General features: G+C 33.7%; 2 protein-coding genes across 2 annotated transcripts; both read left to right on the top strand.

Moving 5' to 3' along the window:
- The first annotated feature begins 15,293 nt into the window (after positions 1-15,293).
- On the top strand, positions 15,294-16,300 carry LOC131858701 (uncharacterized). The gene is made up of 2 exons (XM_059212007.1): positions 15,294-15,601; positions 15,895-16,300. The coding sequence occupies exons 1-2, from the start codon at positions 15,332-15,334 to the stop codon at positions 16,069-16,071; spliced, it is 447 nt and encodes a 148-aa protein (XP_059067990.1). The 5' UTR covers positions 15,294-15,331; the 3' UTR covers positions 16,072-16,300.
- Positions 16,301-18,771: 2,471 nt separating this feature from the next.
- On the top strand, positions 18,772-20,325 carry LOC131049748 (uncharacterized). Its single transcript, XM_057983811.2, has 3 exons — positions 18,772-19,184; positions 19,711-19,883; positions 19,968-20,325. The coding sequence occupies exons 1-3, from the start codon at positions 18,915-18,917 to the stop codon at positions 20,023-20,025; spliced, it is 501 nt and encodes a 166-aa protein (XP_057839794.1). The 5' UTR covers positions 18,772-18,914; the 3' UTR covers positions 20,026-20,325.
- Positions 20,326-20,720: the final 395 nt, after the last annotated feature.

The raw sequence follows: 20,720 nt of genomic DNA, 5'->3' as shown, positions 1-20,720 counted from the left end.
ATGCAACAAGTTTGGACATAGAGCATCTGAATGCAGGTCTATTATGAATAACATTGGAAGATATCCTTAGAGGACCCAAGGAGTTGGTCCTAAACCTTTTGTGAACCGAAATCACAACCGATTTAATGCCTTCAATCATCAATCAAGAAGCGGTGGCTATCAAGTGGCAACCAGATGGAGAGAAAACTGTTTGATCTGTCATGGTCATGGTCACACTATTGCAACATGCAGCAGGAAGAGCGACAACATGAATAATGGACCTTGGAGAGCACCTGGAATGGTATGCTATCATTGCAACAAATTGGGTCACATTGCCAGATTCTATAGATCAAGAAAGAAGATATCTGATGATATACCGGTCACTTCGGAAGGAAAGATTGATATTGACACTATTCAAGCGGATATGAACAAAACCTGGAAGAAGAAACCAACAGTGTTACAAGAAGAACCAGTTTCTGCACCTAGTGTGGAAATATCGAAACCGACAAACTAAGCATTAGAAAAGCTTAGGGGGAGCAAATGGTGAAATTTTTTGAACCCTCAGTTTACACCGATAAAAGACCTTAACCAGTATGCAATACCTGTCATTTGGCAGAAGACCGAAAATGGTAAAAGGCAAATTAGGGTTTACGCCCTAATGGTGGAGCATTAATTATGGTAGGTGAGGAATATGTTTAAAAGGAATATTCAAATCATTTCTCACTATCATTTTTTGAAGCGAAGAAGGTTTTCAAGTGCAGAGCGACAAAAAAGTGATTTGTGCTAGGATTCAGAGAAATTTTAGAAACCTTGAAGGAGATTCAGTAGCAAATATCCAACAATCAAGAGAAGAACTCAAACCGGTGATTTAACAACTGACGAAGTGGAAGGCAAAGTGGAAGTTGCAAAGCCCTAAATTCTCAATTTTCAAAAGGTATTTCTCGAGCTTTCTATTTTGACATGGCTTCTGCATTGCATGATAGTTCTAGTGCAACTGTCGATTCTATGGATTTCATTCAAAGAAAATCAAAATATAATGCTTTGTCACAAGTACTGGCTGGGGTTATAGTAGAAGAAGGGATTTCAGATTATATAGACTGCAAAATCAAATACCTAGGGTCTCTTGTGATCCATTCATAGCTAGGTCTATTCTGTGGGAAGGATAAAAAGATCAAACCGGAGTATAGCATTTTGGAGAAGAAGAAACTTCACAATGCAGTTTACTTCCTGGAGGATTTCACAGATGACCACATTAGAATCATTCTAAGCAGAGTTCATGGTGACAAGATGTACTTGGAGAGAACGCATGATATCACTCCACAAGCTATTCATGTCGTCACTAGTTTCTGCAATACAGGGGAAGTGCCAGCCCTAAGGAAGGTCAGCAAGATGGAAATATCCAAGCTCATTGGTTCAGTGAGAGACTCATGAGGAATGACTATTAATTCCATCAAGGATGACCTCATGAAATATGCGTGCATGGTGATTGGATATCGGACGTTCTCAGCCAGAAGAACTAACTCTGTATTTGTTGTAGTAGTAAATGCCGCTTATCGGATGATCAAGGAAGATGCATCATTCGACCTCTACACTGGTATGCAAAGGCAACTCCTATTGAACCTTAAATCAATCAAACAGGATAATGCATTGAAGTTAAAGTTTGGTCAGCTACTGGTCAGATTATTCTTTTATTTCCAAGGTTACTTCCTAGGAGTGGGAGACATTCAGTGGTCTATGGACCAACCGATTACCAAGCAGATCAAAGAAAGTTTGCAAGCAGTCGGAACTGGCTACCTTGATGTTCTAAAAAAGTACTTTGATGAGTTCAGAGGCAAGATGAGCCTAAGGATGAGGATATCCAGTGATATTGTCAAGAAATATGAAGAGGACATCTCCTTTATCATCAAAGTTGATCAATGCATAATGGAGGCTGTTGAGCCCATACAGGAAGAAGTGGAGCCTATGGGCTATGAGGTGATGTATGATATGCTGGACAGGTATGCTTCTACCCTAATCACCTCACCTCTTGATCCTAAGGAAAAGAGAACCGACACCTATCTAGAAAGGGTTGCACCAATTGAAGAACCTCTTGAAAAGAAAGGAAAGGCAGTGCCTTCGGCATCAGCACCGGTTACTGCACCAAGTCCCAAAGTGACCAAGCGGTCACCTGCAAAGAAGAAACTGGTAGAAGCACCTACCAAAGTCTTCGAGAGAAAGGGGAAGACAAGGAATGCTTCACCAGACTCAGAAGACACTGTGTTTGAGGGAAAACCTAAGAAGACAAGACAAGCAAAGAAAAAGACAAAGAATGAACCGACATCATCGGCACCGGTAAATATTGACATCTCCTCCTACAAACCTTTGACACATTGTCAAAGAACTATCAAAAACATTAGGATAAAAGTGTTGAATGATTTGATTGATTGTTTTGATGATTTCAATGATGATGAAAAAGAAGCAGTTGAAAAAGAAATCATTAAGTATTTATGTGTTAATGACCGGTTGCCCTTAGAAATTAGATCTGAGACACCAGATTCTTTGTATAAGTCCCTAGATAATAAATGGCGCATTGCCATAGAGAAAGAACAGGAAATCAGGGAGAAAGTTTTTGCTCAATACTTTCCTGACCTGTCCAATTCAGAGTTATTTGATGTCATCAACCAAAATAAAGGACTCTTCTTCACCAGAAGAAGAAGAATCTGGTTGTTGGAAGGAATAATTGATGATGTTGAAAAAGACACTCATCTGCATATGACAATAGCAATTCATATGCATAAAGTGCTTCAAGCCAGTAAGAAGGCTGAACAAGAACTGGTAGTGACAAAACCGGATAAAGTGTTTGATGATGAAGGAAATTCGGTTGTTGAACCTATCAACACTATTAATGTCGATGCTCTAGATGGGGAGGATGTTTCTCAGGGTACACCATCGGAAGCAACAGGATAGGAGAAGCAAGCAGAACAGGAAGTAAAGCAAAAGGAAATTAAGGACAAAAAGGAGGAAGCAAAGAAGCAAGCAGAGAAGAAGAAAGCAAAATCTTGAAGAAGAAGAAGGATAAAGAGGAGAAGAAGAAAAAGGAAGAGGACAACAAGAAGAAGGAAAAAGATGAGGAGAAATGGAAACAGGAAGAAAAGAGAAAAGAAGAAGAGAAGAAAATAAAAGAAGAGGAAGAAGAGAAAAAGAAACAAGAAGATGCAAGGAAGAAGAAAGAGGAAGAGGATGAGAAGAAGAGAAAGGAAGAGGAGAAGTGAAAGGAAGCATCAAAGAAGAAGGAAGAGGAAGATAAGGTAGAGGAGAAGAGGAAGGAAGCAGAGAAGAAGAAGGTAGAGGAGGATAAGGAAGAGGAAAAGAGAAAAGAAGTGGAGAAGAAAAAGGCAGAGGAGGACAAGGAAGAAAAAGCGGCAAAGAGCACATAGATGGAGACTCCTAAGGCAACCGGTAGTCAAGCCAAACTGGTTGACCTCACCAGTCCCATTGACCTCCAGTCTGCAAGTGAAATGGAGCTACTACAGAGCATCAAGGTTGCTCAAGAACGCCTTGAAGTGATACAGAGGAAAAAGGAGCAAGATGTGATCCAAGCTGCGGTGGACACTCTTACCAATTTGTTACCCAACACAAACCTCCCCAGCACTGACTCATCATTGGCCCAATTGAAGCTCCTATGCATAGTAGTGGATGATCAAGTGTAGAGTTTAGAGGAGGTAGCAGAGGCAAATGCCAAGAAAGAGCAGCAAAAGGCTCTCAACATTTCCCTGGTGAAGAAGCTTAATGAGCTCCAGCCTGAACTGCAAAAAGCATAGCAAGATATAAGGAATGCTCTAGATGAGGGGAATCTTCTACTCAACAAGATTTGCCAACCCCATCTAGTCTGTGATGATGTGCTTGCACATAAACAAAAGCTTCAATTTGATTTATAGTCATACATGAGCACCTTCAAGCTGCCATACGACTCCTTTACAGCTCATGGGCAAATCGTTCACCGGTTTCATATCCAGTCTACTAAAATAGAGCATGAGATTAGCACCCGGTCATGAGATTTGTAGGAGCTACAACTGGTTCTACTCCCACATCTGCAAATACTTCAGAAGTGTTATCTTAATTTGGATGCCTTAACGACGACACAAGAGATGAGCATAATAGATGCCATGGAAGAACCGGTCTCCCAGATGCAGATAGAGAAAGAAGTAGCCACCTCCCTACTTGAGTCCTGGTCTTTATCTATGAAACAATTCTTGCGGGACTTTAAATCTGTTTTTGACAAGTTTTATTCTTTACTATCATATACACTTATTATTTTAATGCAACATGGGTTAGTTTGTAATATTATTTTTGTCATTGTTGGCAAAGGGGGAGAAGTATAAATTTTGAGTGTTTTGATGTATACTTTCATGTTATTTCTATTAAGAAGTAGTATACATTGTATTTTCTGCAAAAGGGATAGTGTATATGCTTAGGGGGACTAATTTTGATTTTGGCATATTTTTGTTGTAAAACACTTACATGTCAAAATTTCCTAAGTGTTGCCATCAATGCCAAAGGGGGAGATTGTTGGCATTTTTGATGATTATGTTGTGATTGTCATTGATGGACACACACTTGCATTGAGATCATTTTTTTATATATTAATTAAAGTTCAACCAACACATGTTCCAACCAGTATGATGCATTATAGTCCTTAGACTATTGGTGTTTTGCAGAAAGTGATTACTGATCTGAAGCAGTATGTTGACCCCAAGTGGTTCGAGGATCTCAAGCGATACGAAGGATCAAAGCGGCAGAACACATATTTTCCCAGTCTTCATTTTGTCAAACCGACAACCGGTATTTTTCTTGAACCGGTATTTTGTATGAACCGGTAATACTCTGTGATGAGTTACCAACTGACATTTTGTGATGAGTTACCATCCACCGATTGTTTGACGGTGCCGACACTTTAACGATGCTTTTTGTGTCATGTTACCAGATATGTCTAGATGCATTGAACCTAGGAAACTGTATTGTAATCCTATTGGACCGACATGAAATCAGATTCCTTTATAAGGAAATCATGTCTAGGGTTTTAGGTTGTTGATATAGTTGATGTTGTTGCTAGGGTTTAAGGTGGTTGAGGAGTTAGAGAGAGTATGAATGTGTAGAAGATTGAAGTAATGCTGAAATGCATTAGGAACAAGCTATCAAGGATCTAACCAAGCAATCTATGCTATTTGCTAGATCACTCACTTGTTGATTACTCACATCTTCGACAAGTTTGTAGCCCTTAATCGGGTAGGCCCAAAAGCCTCTTGTAAATCCTCTAACAAGGTGGTTCACATCTGTGGAGCTAAAATCCTCTAGCAAGGTAGTCTTTAATCGGACTTATCTCCTAACAAAGATTGAGATTCCTAACAGGATCTATTCTAGTAAAGAACATTGTATGACCTTAACCGGTCTGGTTCTTATTCTACAGATAGTTACTTGTGAGTTCCATCTCATCGTGGTTTTTCCCATTTGGGTTTCCACGTCAAAATCTCTTGTGTTATGGTGTTTGTGCTTCTGTGGGTGAATGCATTATTTGCTATTTGGTTTGCATGTGTGCTAACTGGTTTGTCTACTAAATTGATTTACCAGTTTACTATTAGTCTAGCAAAGTGTTTAAGTGCAAAGATTTTTGGCATACTAATTCACCCCCCACCCCCCCCCTCTTAGTATTCATCACACCCTTCTATTTTTTCTGTTGCATTTAGTTTGTGAAAACTGATTGGTAGAAATATAGTTAAGAGTGAGTACTACAAGTTGTATATTTTTTGCACTTTTTTATTGAATATATATATTTTTATGATTTTTCAAAATGGATGTATCCTAAAAATTGCATTACTTAGTGTGTGCATCACATAACTTGCGCTAAAATTAAAAAATAAATAAAGTGGGAAGAGTGAAGTAGAATAATCCTATGTAATTTTTTCAAAATTTGACAAGAAGAGTAATAGTTATAAAAAAATGGAATAAATAAGTATATAAGTGTAGCATTGTTTATACCCTTGTATATTTCACACCTCATATTTGGGCTCCTAATTTATCATGTCCTATCCTCATTCCCCCTAGGCTCGTTTTGACCCCTTTTTACTTCAAATCTGATGTCACCTGATTGCACAACTGAGTGGACCCCATCTTGGGGCTATACCTCCTTATTTGTTGGTCTCTTTGTCCTATTTTTTGAGGAAAAGGGTGTTGGACCTCCTCTCTTTGGACCAAGGCTCCCCCATCACCCTGGTCCTCCTTAAATATGACCCATTTCAAATATGGGCAGAAATTTCCCCTCCTTGATAGATTTTGGTCCCTGTGGCTCTACTTGACCATTGGAGGTCAACCTAATTGGTAATTTACCTAGGGAACCATATATAAGGACACCCTATCAATTCATTTTGATATCACACATACCCCACCATTCATGCATTCAGTAAGCATTCATCATCAAGCATTCTCAAGAACTCAAGACAATATTTCATCCCACCATATCCTTCAAGCATCATGGAGAAAATTCAAATCAATCTTCATGCAAGAATGTATGCTTGATTAGGTGATTGATGTGTTTGTCATGTGTTATTGCATTAAACATTTGTGATCACATCTAAAGAGCATTGCATCATCAATCTTCTATTAACCATTGCAAATCTGAGGTATATCTTTCAACATTTACTTTAGTATTAACATTTCCTATTTGAATTCAATTCATGGTTAATTCCTAAACCAGGGTTTGACCTAAGGCAAACCCCTATCCACAACCATTTTATCTCTTTATCTATGTAGAAAATTGATTTAGGTGATGTGATTAAAGATTCTGATGTAATAGACGATGACAAACAGGTTCAACTTTTACAAGCACAAAAAATAGAGGACCAAGTAGCTCCCACCACCCTGGTCTCGAGAAATTAGCCTAATCTTCTAAATTGATGAATTATTTGCATCTTCTTAATTAAAAAACATCTCGCTTGTTTGCCCAAAAGTTGCGAGACTAGGGCACCCTACCATTCTGGTCCTGACAATTTTCCTTGAATTTTCAACTACAGGTTCTAATCCACTTTCTCTTCCCAAATCTCTGTCTATGGCTTCGTGTAAAGTCTAGAACATTTTTTTATTTCTATTTTTTTTAATTCTCTACTATTTTTCCCTAGAACTTGTACAAATTCAAATCCAATTTCAAGTCAACTCAAGGAGGAACACTAGTTTGATCTGCATTCAATCTCTTTGAGAGTTGGATCAATTAGATTCATCATTCCTCCTTAATGTTTGTGTGGACCTTAGTGGCCTTGTCAATCCTATAGGTGGTAAAGCCCTAATATTCCACCACCAAACATTTTGGTTAATTTGATGTGAATTAAATTTTGCATATTTCTGATTTCATATTTTCAGATCCGATTTTTCATAATTCCATTGCATACATTGAGTGAACATTGCTTTGGTTATTTCATATCATAAGCATATTTGATAAGTGGAGTTGTTATCTTGCTTTTCTAATTCAATTTTAAATTTAACTCAAGATCTCCATAATGTTTTCTTTTGTGCATTTGATGACAGGTCATGTTTTTCTTTCATCCATAGCTATGATTTTCCCTCTCCCCAGCATCCTCTTACCTCTAAAGACACTCTAGTGCAAGAAGAGATTATTAACACATATGTTTTCTTTTGTTCATTTGATGATAGGTCATGTTTTTCTTTCATCCATAGCTATGATTTTCCCTCTCCCCAGCATCCTCTTACCCCTGAGGACACTTTAGTGCAAGAAGAGATTAACACGTATGTTAAAACTCTCTCTCCTAAGAATGAATTTTTGATGAATGTTTTTGATCTTTCTCCTAAAATGTCCCTCTCATAAGGATATCCTAAAGGAAGAGGATGATATCTTAAACACCTTCCTTAATGTCCCCTTACCTTCCATACATGGTATTTCTCCTAGAGATGAAGCATTAATGATTTCTTGTACCCCTCCTAAAATATCTTTCATTCATGAATAAAGAGTCAATACTTATATTAATGATCTCTCTAATGGAAAGGAAGCATTGAAGAGAAATATGACACAATTCTCTTCTCATAAAGGTAGTTTAGTGCAAGGGGGCAAGTTAAACATGTTGGTATATTATTCTCTCTAGATCCTTCTTATTCTCCTAGAGCTTATCTTGATCGGATCAAGATATTTATAAGCAATATGATGTTATGCAATTTATTCATGACCTATCTCCTAGCATAACATTGAGAAAAGATGAGGACTTAGATGATGAAAATCCCCCTTCCCAATCTCCCAAAGGGTACATAAATAATGATGATAAAAATAAGAATTTCCCTACAAGGATATCCCTTCTTCATCTAATTATCCCTGTGACCCTTCAACTTTTCCTTACACAACAAATTTTAAAGAAAATAATAATGAAAGCTCTTCTCCTTCACAATTGAGAACATTTGATGAAGTTGGATATGATATAATAATTTCAAAACAAGGCTATAGAGGACAAGGACATGGAAAATATGAACAAGGAATTAAGATCCTTGTAGACCCTCTCACATAATTTAATAAAGAAGGCATGAAATATCCTAATTATCAAACATCTATGAAGGATGCAACTTGTAAGGTTCAAATGCTTAAAAACTATTTTACAATCTACATAGAAACTATCGTCTATCAAAACATACTTCTTCATAAAATAATCCTCCTCCTTCTTTACCAATTATTTTCCCTCAAGAAAATAATCATTCTCCTTCCACTAGCATACCTTCTCCTACATCTCAATAGAAAAGACCTATCCATATTGACAATCAAGAAAAATTAGTTACAATAATTTTTTGGAGATTGAAGTATGATAAGCATGTTATTTTTCTTTTCATTAAATATAATAATAATAATAACAAAGAGGGTGATGAGTATTGTCTTTTTCATTGTTGTTATTATCATTCTCTTGGAAATTGTAAAGCATTAAAAGAATTTATTCAAGAACAATATGATCGAGCTCACAAAGATCTTACAACTAATCTTGATTTTTTTCTTGGTGTGAAGAGGTAGTGCCTTAGCACTCCATTCACCTTATTATGTTGCTCGTTACCCTATGACATTAATAGTTTAACTTTATTGGGGTCTCTTTGTCAAGTGTGGTGATGCATCTTCAATTCCAATCATACTTGGACAACAACATAATTCTTCCTTGTCTCCTTTTTTCAGGGGCAATGATAATATTATTCAATTCTCTCTCTTTTTCAAAGATTGCCTCTTCCTTTGAGTTGTATTTTTCATAACTTGATGTCCTTTCTCACATTGACTTTCCATCATCCTTCTCTTTATCCCTATGCTTGGGGGACATTGATTCTATCTTCTATCTCCTATTCTTTCTAATGATCCCCTTTTCCTATGATGGGTGGTGTTTGCTTATGATACGATGTCATTCCTTGTGCAAAGTTGTTTGTTTTCTCAAGGATTCTCTCTTATTCAAGAGGTGTGTATCCTTGAGTACAACCTCTTCTTGATTTTACACTATATTTCTATTATAAACAAACCCCCCACTTAAGGTCAAAAGTATGTTATCCTTCATTAAGAATCCCTTTACACTTGTTGAAAGATATCTCTTTTACAACTATCTTTGTAGGTTGCTTATAGATACATATTGGTAAAAGAAATTTACATCAACTAAAAGGTCATATAAACATATAATGTTAATATGTGTTGATAAAGGTACAATATATACACAAGAAAGCTATATAAGCCTATAACGAAGCCATATAGGCATATAGCATCACATATATTTAATACAAAAATATATGTGCCAAACTACCATATAGACATACAAAAAAGGAACCTATTCCAATCACTTCCTTCTAGGGGAAGAGAAAAGATCATGAGCTACATTTGATTATTGAGTGTATGAAGAGGCATATGATGATGGTTTCTTTTGAACCCATTGACTCAACCTCCTCTCTCTATTTTTTTGTAGCCCCACCTAATACAATAAAATTATATGTGCATTGATATATAAAACTTTGAATTATAGAATGACATATAATGAAATAATAACTTATTTTGATCTAATAATCTATTTGAATCAAATTTTTTTCTCTTCATCTACAAGAGGGGGAGGTTCATCAAGGGGAGTTGAGAAGCCCCGTAGAAAGCATCAAAGTACAAATTAAACCACAAATGAATATAATTAAAAAAAATTAGAATAGATAGATAAAGTTCAACAAATAGAGTATGAAATTTAATAGTTTGGCTCATACTTCTATCAAAGGCATCAAAGATAGTATTGTCGTGGCAACATCATTCTTCATTTTAGTATGATTATTAGGAGGATTATCAACTAATCTTATCATTAAAAAATGAAATAAATTTATTAAATTACTTAAATTTACCTCATTATTTTACAAACTTTGAATGATTAAAAATAGTTAATCTTACCTCAATGTAATATGTGTGGTCACTCCAGCAAACATGTATTGATTTTTAAGGTTCAAAATTAACCTATTCAACATCTAAAGTGAGTTGTAGGATTACCATTTATATAATATTAAAATATTCACATACATGTACTATATTAATTATTTATTTATTAGTTACATACCTACAAATTCTAGATCATCATGTAATTGAGAGCTAGAGGGTCATCAATTACAGGGTGAACACTTTGATCCTACAATTTATTACAATCAACATACTAATTTAGTTAATCTTACATTTCAAAATAAAGTATATAATAAAAATAACTTTCACCTTATTCAAATTTACCTATCTATCAATGCTAAATATTTGACTCAACAACTCATCTATCATGACAATATGATCCAATAAAGATAATTTCTATAGTTGTGTATGTACACCCCAATTATCCTAAAACCCATAATCACAAAGAGTCTAATAGATTCTCAAAGTTTTTACATAAGTGAGGTGAATGTGTAGACTTAGAAGACTTTCCCACATCATCCAATGCTAGAGGCTTAGTGTGCCATAAAAGGGTCTGAGTGAGCAAGTTGATGTACTATAGGGTTATAACCTCAACACCCTCTATTGAAATGGAAGGGATTATGATATGTTCAATATTTGGCCTAGAAAGGAGTCTTGGCGCCTGATTTTTAGTAGATTGTGCACCTACTCTATCTTGCATAAAGTCTTCAACTCTACCTTGAAACTCTTACATTCCAAAGTAGTTTGGGATCTCATTGAGGACAAACTTGTAATAGAATTTCTTCAAAAATTACTACAAAACCTAATTGTTATTGCATGGAGAATGGTAAAAAACCATCCACCACTTAACCCCAAAATCATTCCTTATCCCTTGTGGTGGCACAAATGGATAGGAATTTTTTTTCGAACATCATGTCAGGCTGTATTTATTTGTGGGTCAATGAACAAAATACACTAGTCATATTCCAATATATATATTTATTTTATTTTTTCATATTATAATTTATTGGTATAGTATTATCTTGATTTTTCCTTCTTCCTTGACCAAGTGTTAATTTTTCTACTCATAGAATCTATGTGAGAGATGATAGGATTCAAGTGAAGTGGTGAGTGTAAAATGATGAGAGGTTGTTCTTGATGGATCTCCCAATATTTAAATTATTGTATCTAAAATTATTTTTTTTTGTTTTCTATTTGTGCAAATATGTTTTCTTGTGTCCGAGGAGGATGTTTAAGTATTGCAAAAGGGGTTTGTCACATTTATTCTCCATTAGGGTTTTTCATGAAAAAGGGAATGCATATTTTCATCGACTACTAGGGGATTTTGAGTTCATAAAGATTAAATAAGATTCACTCAAAACCATTTCAATCTAACTATTTAATCGACTTTGTATACCAAAAAAAAGAATAAATTTTACCTCCTTGATCTTAGTGATATTGTGGTATAATTTTGGTGATGATCTTGTGATGAATTAGCGGCGAAATGGTGTTTTCCCAAATGAAAGTATGGACCTTCAATGTTATAGGATGTTGTTTTATTGGTTAGAGGTCAAGTTAAAATGATCTTAGCCTCTTGATGTTTTTTTTTTATGTGAACATACAACCATGTTATAACACACTCATGTTATGACTTAGATGGAGCCAAAAAGTGGTGTGGCCACTTTTTGGCTCCCCATCTTCTGAATGTACCCTTATACAATAATAATAATAATAGAGTCTTAATATTTGTATAGGCCAAAATATAACCTTTGCACAATCACAATAATAATAATAATAGAGTCCAAAATTTATATTATAGGCTAAGAAATAATCTTTACACAACCATAACAATTTGGTAGGGTCAAACCATATACTTGACTCATGAATAAATAATAGTAAATCCTTTTATCACAATATGTAAATATCAGTAGGTCGAGAGGCTCAAGATTATATACTGATATTAAATTACTTAACAATGATCACAACGAATAGGTTAGGCTAATATTCCTCAAGCTTTACAAATTTGTTTGACATTACTTAAGTTGAAAACCAATATAATCATGACAAAACTTAAATGATTTCAATTAATAACCCCACAATCACTTAGAGGTGATGAGGGAATTAGGATTGCAAAGAACAACACCATCAAAAATAGATGATAAGGTTGATAGGCTTAAGAAATAACAACTAAATGATAGCATATTCAATCAATAGTGGAAAACTGAGAGTTTTTTAAAATGCGATAATATATTTATAGAGAAATAATTTTCTAGTTGGTTAAACCCTATCTTGAATTTTGAGCAACATTTAAACTATCAACAATATGGTTCTAAAGATACCTAAGAAAGAAAAAACTTATTTTGTTCTATAGTTTTGGAAATTATCTATCAATAATTATATGATTATGGCCTAAATAGTTGAAAGGTATAAACCCCAAAAAGTTGCGAACCCTAAAACAAAAGGAGAAATAAACCTGCATTTTAAACAAAACCAAACATTAAAAATAGATTAACATAAATCATTCTTGAGGTTTCTATAATTAAACTCCTTTAAAACATTTGCTTCTCAATTATATACTGGACAATTATGGTTAAGTTACATATTGAAAGTCTACAATTAATCAACAAAAACATTAATCACCAACTTCTTCCTTTGTTATCAACCTCCTCATATCCTTCATCCTTTTTTTCTCTCTTTAATCTCATTTCTCCTTCACTCCCCTAGATTCCATCCTAGAAAAACTCCCAATAACTTTGGTCTTTTTCTTTTAACACCACTTTGAAAGAGCGGTACTTCTAGTATATAGTTTCATTAATGAATTTGACACAACACTCAGAGTTTAAAACAACTCTTTTGAGTCTTACTTCTTTCAAAGTACTATCAATTAATTCTACTCTTCCATTTTAACAACTAAGTTAAAATTCACCGACTATATATGTACTCTTCCGTACATACATATGAATACACACACACACACACATCTATAGATCTTGAACATAATTATTTCTATGTAATAATTGCTATATATGTATATGCATATGTACATGTATGTGTATGCATGCATGTATCATATATACTCAAATTTATTTAGAATTATTTATATTTTAATAATTATATCGAATGAAGACAAATACATTCTCAAATTAGATTATTTATATATAAATATTTTATCATTTATATTCTTATATAAATATACATAGATTTAATAAGAAACAATATTTACTTACATGAAAGAATATGCCAGATCCTCCGACAAAACCACACTTACTTTTTCAAGATGATATTTAGAAAATAGCTAAAGGAAATAACCATATTCATGCAACCATACATTGGGTTTTCTTCCAAATCATTTTCTCTCCCTATGGTGATGCCCTCCTTCCTCATTTGAGAGGAAAAAAATATCTCCTGCATTTGTCTCATCATTTCCAATGAGGTAGTTAGTCCAATAAATCATATCATTAAAGCATAATATAAATGATTCATTAACATAGATCATCTAGTAAATTTCACATATACATGATCAAGTAAAAGCCATATCAAAATAATATAAAACTTAATCATCATCATAACAAAATTGTTCAAAGTTTTGACATCCTAACTAGAATGTAGAACAAAATATTACATAATTGAAAGGGCTCAAAATAAGATGTGGTAGTTTTGACCCATTATTGTAAAAAAATATGGTTTTTGTTCCTAATTGTTCTATATATTTGTGGCATGGGATATAGGCTTTAGATGTTGATTTGTAGGTGTTCTTGTTTGGCTAGAATGTTACTAGATCATAGGGATAAAGTAGATTGTTTTATTGTATTCATCTTCTTGAGATTAATAAAAACTTTTTCTCTTTGGTGATTGAGCTTTTTCCTGAAAGATTTCATCCACATATATCTCATGTTCACATGTGTATTGCTAATTTCTTATATATTTTGTCATGTTATATTTTAGTTTAATGGTTGATCACATGTTTCTTAATTACGTTCAAGCATAATTTTCCAATATGCAATGCTTTGCTTATATTCAACACAAATGACTTTGTTTAACCCCCCAAAACATAAGGTGAGCCAATATTTTTGTCAATATTTTGATAAGAGTTAAGGAGATAATGTCGAGGGACTTCACAAAGAGGGGTTTAATCTAAGGGGCTAAGATCAAATTCCATTACATTTAGATTAAACATCCCATACAATTTTTCAATCATGTGATAATTTAAAAATATAAAATAAAAACTATTTACCCTTTCTTGAGACAATATTGTGTTAGTGAAGGTAAATGAGGATGAATAGAGATCAAGTAAAATGCAAACATAACATAAGAATGCATCACTTATCAATATGTAATTGTATTAAGACATTCCATCAAAGTGGACCCAAAATTAAATGTAAATAGACATTAGTAGAATAATTCATCATCACAATATATATATACCTAACGAAAGATATTGACATATAATTTCAAATTATTAAAAAATAAATAAAAAACTACTTCATAATAAATGACTTTACACTTTATTATTCTTATAAATATAAAATTTCAGATATTTTGAGTAAATTTATTAAATACAATCAAATATTGACTCTAAATAAAACTCAAATCGTTTGGTGAAGAATATCCTAAATAAATCATTATTTTTTAACATTTAAAACTATTATACAAACATTATTAAAGAGTACACTTTATAATAACCATTAAGAAATGGATTACTAAAGTTCCCACTAAAATAAAACGAAGATTCCATTTCTTGTACAAATATCCAAGAAATCTCAGTAAATAAATTGATTCGCTTCAATAATTTACACGTCCCAATCTGAAAGGACTGCCGTAACGCCTCCACCCGTTCTTTGCGACGCTTGTCGCCAACTTCATGTTTATATGTTTATACTATTCCAACCATCACCATGATCTAAATTTGCAGCAAATTCTTCAAACCTCTGGAAAAATCTATTGTCTGGATTAAAAATGCTACTAAAAAGTTCCTCTGCCCTCAACCCAAAATTGAATGCACTTCCTTGCATTTCAAGGACAAGTGCGAGCCATTCTAATCTGCACAAACTCTCCTCTTCTCCCATGTTCAAAACAGCTTTCTCCCATTTTCGTTTGACACTTCCTCACATCAGAAAACCAAAAGAAAATTGTTTCAAGATTACAGATACATATTATGAAGAGATGTTGGAGGCAAATCCTGGCAGTCCGCTACTGCTCAGGAACTATGCCAAATTTTTGCACGAGGTAAGCTACCAAGATTCTCAATAGAATGTGTTAATATTGGTTTCCACAGTCTATAATATTGTATATAGTATTTAGTTTTGATTATGAGTTTTTTCGTAATCTATCATAAAAAATGAAAAGAATCTCTTCTCTTTTCTTACTTTCTGATAAAAGATCATAGAATTTGTTTCCAAAAAATGAAAAAAAAACTCTCACACAATTATTTTTATAAAATATTTACTGGACATGGTGATAGTTGAGATCTCTTATTCTACTGGTAATTGAAGGCAAAACGTGTTTGAGTGGGATATTAGGTGAAAGGGGACATTGACAAGGCAGAGGAATTCTATGCAAGGGCTATTCTGGCTGGTCCTGCAGATGGAGAAGTGCTGTCACTTTATGCCCAACTGATATGGGAAACAAATAAAGATGTAGACAGAGCCCAAACTTACTTTGAACAAGCAGTGCAGGCTGCCCCTCATGACTGGTAACCATTTGCCCACTTCCTTTTATGATCTTAAATCTTGGTTTTCTTGGCTAATTAAGCAATGGGTTATTGACAATGGTCGATATTGGCAGCTATGTAATTGCCTCCTATGCGAATTTTCTATGGAACTTGAAGGAGAGCGATGGTTGATGTATGAGAGAGTCTCCCAACAAATGCTGCCCCTTGTAATTCTGAAAAACATAAGAACGGTGAATTTCAGTAATCTCTTCCATGGCATGCCTTTATAAATTTAACAACCGAATACCAGAGGGTGAAAGGGAGTGATGCCATGAAGCAGGTGTGCCTGATATTTGTTTGTAAAATGTAAAGTTATATGCATCAAAATGAAGCTTTTATCTTTATTATCTACTGTTTTAAGATTTAACATCAAGCTTTAGCCCCTCTGTATAGCCCTAATGTTTCTTCTTTTTATTTGGGAAGGGATCTATTTTGTTTTTAGATTTGCTTGTGTGTAATGTATATTTTTTTTTTCGTTTATGAGATTTGTCTTTGTTTATTCTGTTTTCTTTTTTATTTTGGGATTGACAAATATTGAAAACCTTGTCATTATGTCATTAGGAGATATATTTTCTTAGATCAACTCGTGGAAAAGTATATTCAAAATGGAAAGTAACAACAAAGCACTCTAAAATGGTGTATGCAATTTAATTTACCAAATCAAAATGTTTTGCTATTAATTGGTCATTTAATGTTTTAAGACGAAAGAGAATGGGAGAATATTTGAGGGTGCTTTTTTAAAAGTAAAATGGGTGCGAATGATCACCTCTAAACACCACATTATTCCTTTGAACACCAAATCATGCCAACATATACTTAGAGACTTAGAGTTGGAAAATAATTGACAACATTTAGCTCAAATTTGAATATGTACCAGTCAAGTCAATAACCATGCATTTAACCCTATGATAACAAAAATGGTTATGGGTACGCAAACCAATAGATCTAGGCGGATAGCAAATAAAGCGGAATAGATGTAAGAAGTAGTGTAAGTCTAGGTGAGTGCATTAGGGTAAGTATAAGTATGGATAAGATAGGGGAAATGAATGAGAATATGTCTACATAGGAATAGGTAAAGGCTATGAGAATGAGCCCAACTTCACACAAGATTGTGTCATTTTACAACATGTACACATATTATGATATCCTTCCAAAATGGGCATATAATTAAGTGAGAAATGACATAGTTGTGCAAATATCATCATTACATTTTGCCCTAACTTTGAGATGCATGTGAATCCTCAAATGTATTGCAAAGTATGTAGCACTCATAAACATGTATGTAAAGTAATTTTTTTAGAAATAAAATGATATCAAAGGACCTACATGTAAAAAAAGTACACCCTACATGATGTGATCATGTGTCTTCTTTGTTTGGCATGTGGTCTCCATTGGAACATGCAAAATAACTAGAATTTATACCAAATTATTGCATAATTCAGAGGGCTCAATATGTGATGTGATAGTTTTGACCCATTATTTTGTAAAAAATATGTTTTTTGTTCCTAGTTGCTCTATATATTTGTGGCATGTGATACAGGCTTTAGATGTTGATTTGTAGGTGTTCTTGTTTTGCTAGAATGTTACTAGATCATTGGGATAAAGTAGATTGTTTTGTTGTATTTATCTTTTTGAGATTAATAAAAACTTTTTGTCTCTTTGGTGGTTGAGCTTTTTCCCCAAAGATTTCATCCACACATATCTCTTGTCCATATGTGTATTGCTAATTTCTTATACATTTTTCCATGTAATATTTTAGTTTAATGGTTGATCACATGTTTCTTAATTATGTTCAAGCATAAATTTCCAATATGCAATGCTTAACTTATATTCAACACAAATGACTTTGTTTAACCCCCAAAAACATAAGGTGAGCCAATATATTTGTCAATATTTTGATAAGAGTTAAGGAGATATGAGAGTTAAGGAGATAATGTTGAGGGACTTCACAAAGAGGGGTTCAATCTAAGGGGCTAAGATCAAACTCTATTACACTTAGATTGAACTCTCGTACTTAGATTGAACCTCTCATACAATTTTTCAATCATGTGATAATTTAAAAAAAATGTATTTACTCATTCTTGAGATATTGTTGTGTTTTTACCCATGCATGAAAATATGTGTTAATTAGAGTAAATGAGGATGAATAGAGATCAAGTAAAATATAAATATAACATAAGAATGTGTCACTTATCAATATGCAATTATATCAAGGCATTTCATCAAAATGGACCCAAAATTAAATGAAAATAGACATTAGTAGAATAATTTCACCATCACAATATATATACACCTAACGAAAGATATTGACACATAATTTTAAATTATTTAAAAAATAAAAAAAGCTACTTCAATCTAAATGACTTGACACTTTGTAATCCTTATAAATATAAAATTACAGATATTTTAAGTAAATTTATTAAATACAGTAAAATATTGACACTAGTTAAAGCTCAAATCATTTCGTGAAGAATATCTGAAACAAATCATTATTTTTTAACATTTTAACTTATTATACAAACACTGTTAAAGGGTACACTTGATAGTAACCATTAACAAATGGATTGCTAAAGTTCCCAATAAAATTAAATGAAGATACCTTTTTGTTGTACAAATATCCAAGAAATCTCTAGAATTCAATTGATTCGCCTCCACAATTTACACGTCCCAATCTGAATTGACTGCCGTAACACCTCCACCCATTCTTTGCGACGCTTATGATCATGCTTATCGCTATCTTCATGTTTACATGTTTATTCCAATCATGATCAAGATTTAAATTTGCAGCTTCTTCAAACCTATTGAAAATTTCTATCGTCTGGATTGAAAATGCTGCTAAAAAATTCCTCTGCCCTTAACCCTAAATTGAGTCCGCTTCCTTGCATTTCAAGGACAAGTTCGAGCCTTTCTAATCTGCACAAACTCTCCTCTTCTCCCATGTTCAAAATAGCCTTCTCCCATTTTCGTTTGACACTTCCCCACATCAGAAAACCAAGAGAAAATTGTTTCAATATTACAGATATATATTATGAAGAGATGTTGGAGGCAAATCCTGGGAATGCGCTACTGCTCAGGAACTATGCCAAATTTTTACACGAGGTGAGCTACCAAGGTTCTCGTTTGAATGTGTTTTTTGGTTCCACAGTCTATAATATTGTGGATAGTTTTTAGTTTTGATTCTGAGTTTTTTTCTTTAACGTTTCAGATTAAATTTTATGATCTTTTCTGAAACTTTATGATCCTTCATCAAGAAATAAGAAAAAAATCTTTCAAACTGTCTGATAAAAGTTCTTAGAATTTGATCTGAAACAGATCTGAAACAGTGAAAGAAAAATTCACACAGTCAAAATAAAAAACTATGCACAATATCTTTTTTTAATATTTACTGGACATAGAGATGATAAGAAAAAAATCTTTCAAACTGTCTGATAAAAGTTCTTAGAATTTGATCTGAAACAGATCTGAAACAGTGAAAGAAAAACTCACACAGTCAAAATAAAAAACTATGCACAATATCTTTTTTTAATATTTACTGGACATAGAGATGATATCTCTCTTACTGCTATGATATCTCTCTCGTTCTTACTGGTAACTGAAGGAAAAAGTGTTTTGAGTGGGATATTAGGTGAAAAGGGACATTGACAAGGCAGAGAAATTCTATGCAAGGGCCGTTCTGGCCAGTCCTGCAGATGGAGAAGTGCTGTCACTTTATGCCGAATTGGTATGGGAAGCTCATAAAGATGTAGATACAGCCGAAGCTTACTTTAAACAAGCAGTCCAGGCTGCCCCTCATGACTGGTAACCAATTGCCCACTTCCTTTTATGCTCTTAGATCTTGCTTTTGTTGGCTAATGGGTAATTGACAATGGTTGATTTTGGCAGCTATGTAATTGCTTCCTATGCCAATTTTTTATGGAACTTGGAGGAGAGCGATGGTTAATGTATAAGAGGGTCTCCTAAGAAATGACAGTACGGCATTTCAGTAAGCTCTTCCATGGCATGCCTTTTTAAATTTAACAACCGAATACCAGAGGGTGATTAGGGAGCGATGCCATGAAGCAGGTGTGCCTGTTTTTTGTTTGTAAAATGTAAAAGTTATATGCAACAAAGTGAAGTTTTTATCCTTTACTGTTAAGTTTTAGGATAACAAGCTTTAGCCCCTCTGTATAGTTCCATATATTTAGCGTATCTTGTAAAAGACTTTAATATGTATAATGTGTTTAATATATGGCTGGATAGATGTTGTCATGTTTTTTTAATTGGGGAAGGGGTCTACTATTGTGGATTCGTCATCTAGATTTGCCTCTATTTATTTCGTATTTAGAAATACTCTTGGTAATTCTACTAGTTTGGAAAGTAATAATGTTGGAAAGTATTAAAGGAGAGGAAAAATACGTACATGAAATGTAATTTAAAGACAAGAATTTAAGCATGTGAATCATGTAAAAGTAACAATTATAAAAGTAATTTGTTAAAAAATAAAGCATCTAAAGTGTGTTTTTCCCATCAAGGACAATGTGGAAAGGTTGTGTGGTCCTTAATGGTGATGAACACTCATATATGCAGCACTCGAAAAGACATGTTCCCCCAATATGGTAGCATGATCACATGATGGTAAGGTAACAAGTCTTAGTG

Source organism: Cryptomeria japonica, chromosome 10, assembly GCF_030272615.1.
Source record: "Cryptomeria japonica chromosome 10, Sugi_1.0, whole genome shotgun sequence".
NCBI lineage: Eukaryota > Viridiplantae > Streptophyta > Pinopsida > Cupressales > Cupressaceae > Cryptomeria > Cryptomeria japonica.
This window is presented reverse-complemented; position numbering and strand designations above follow the sequence as displayed.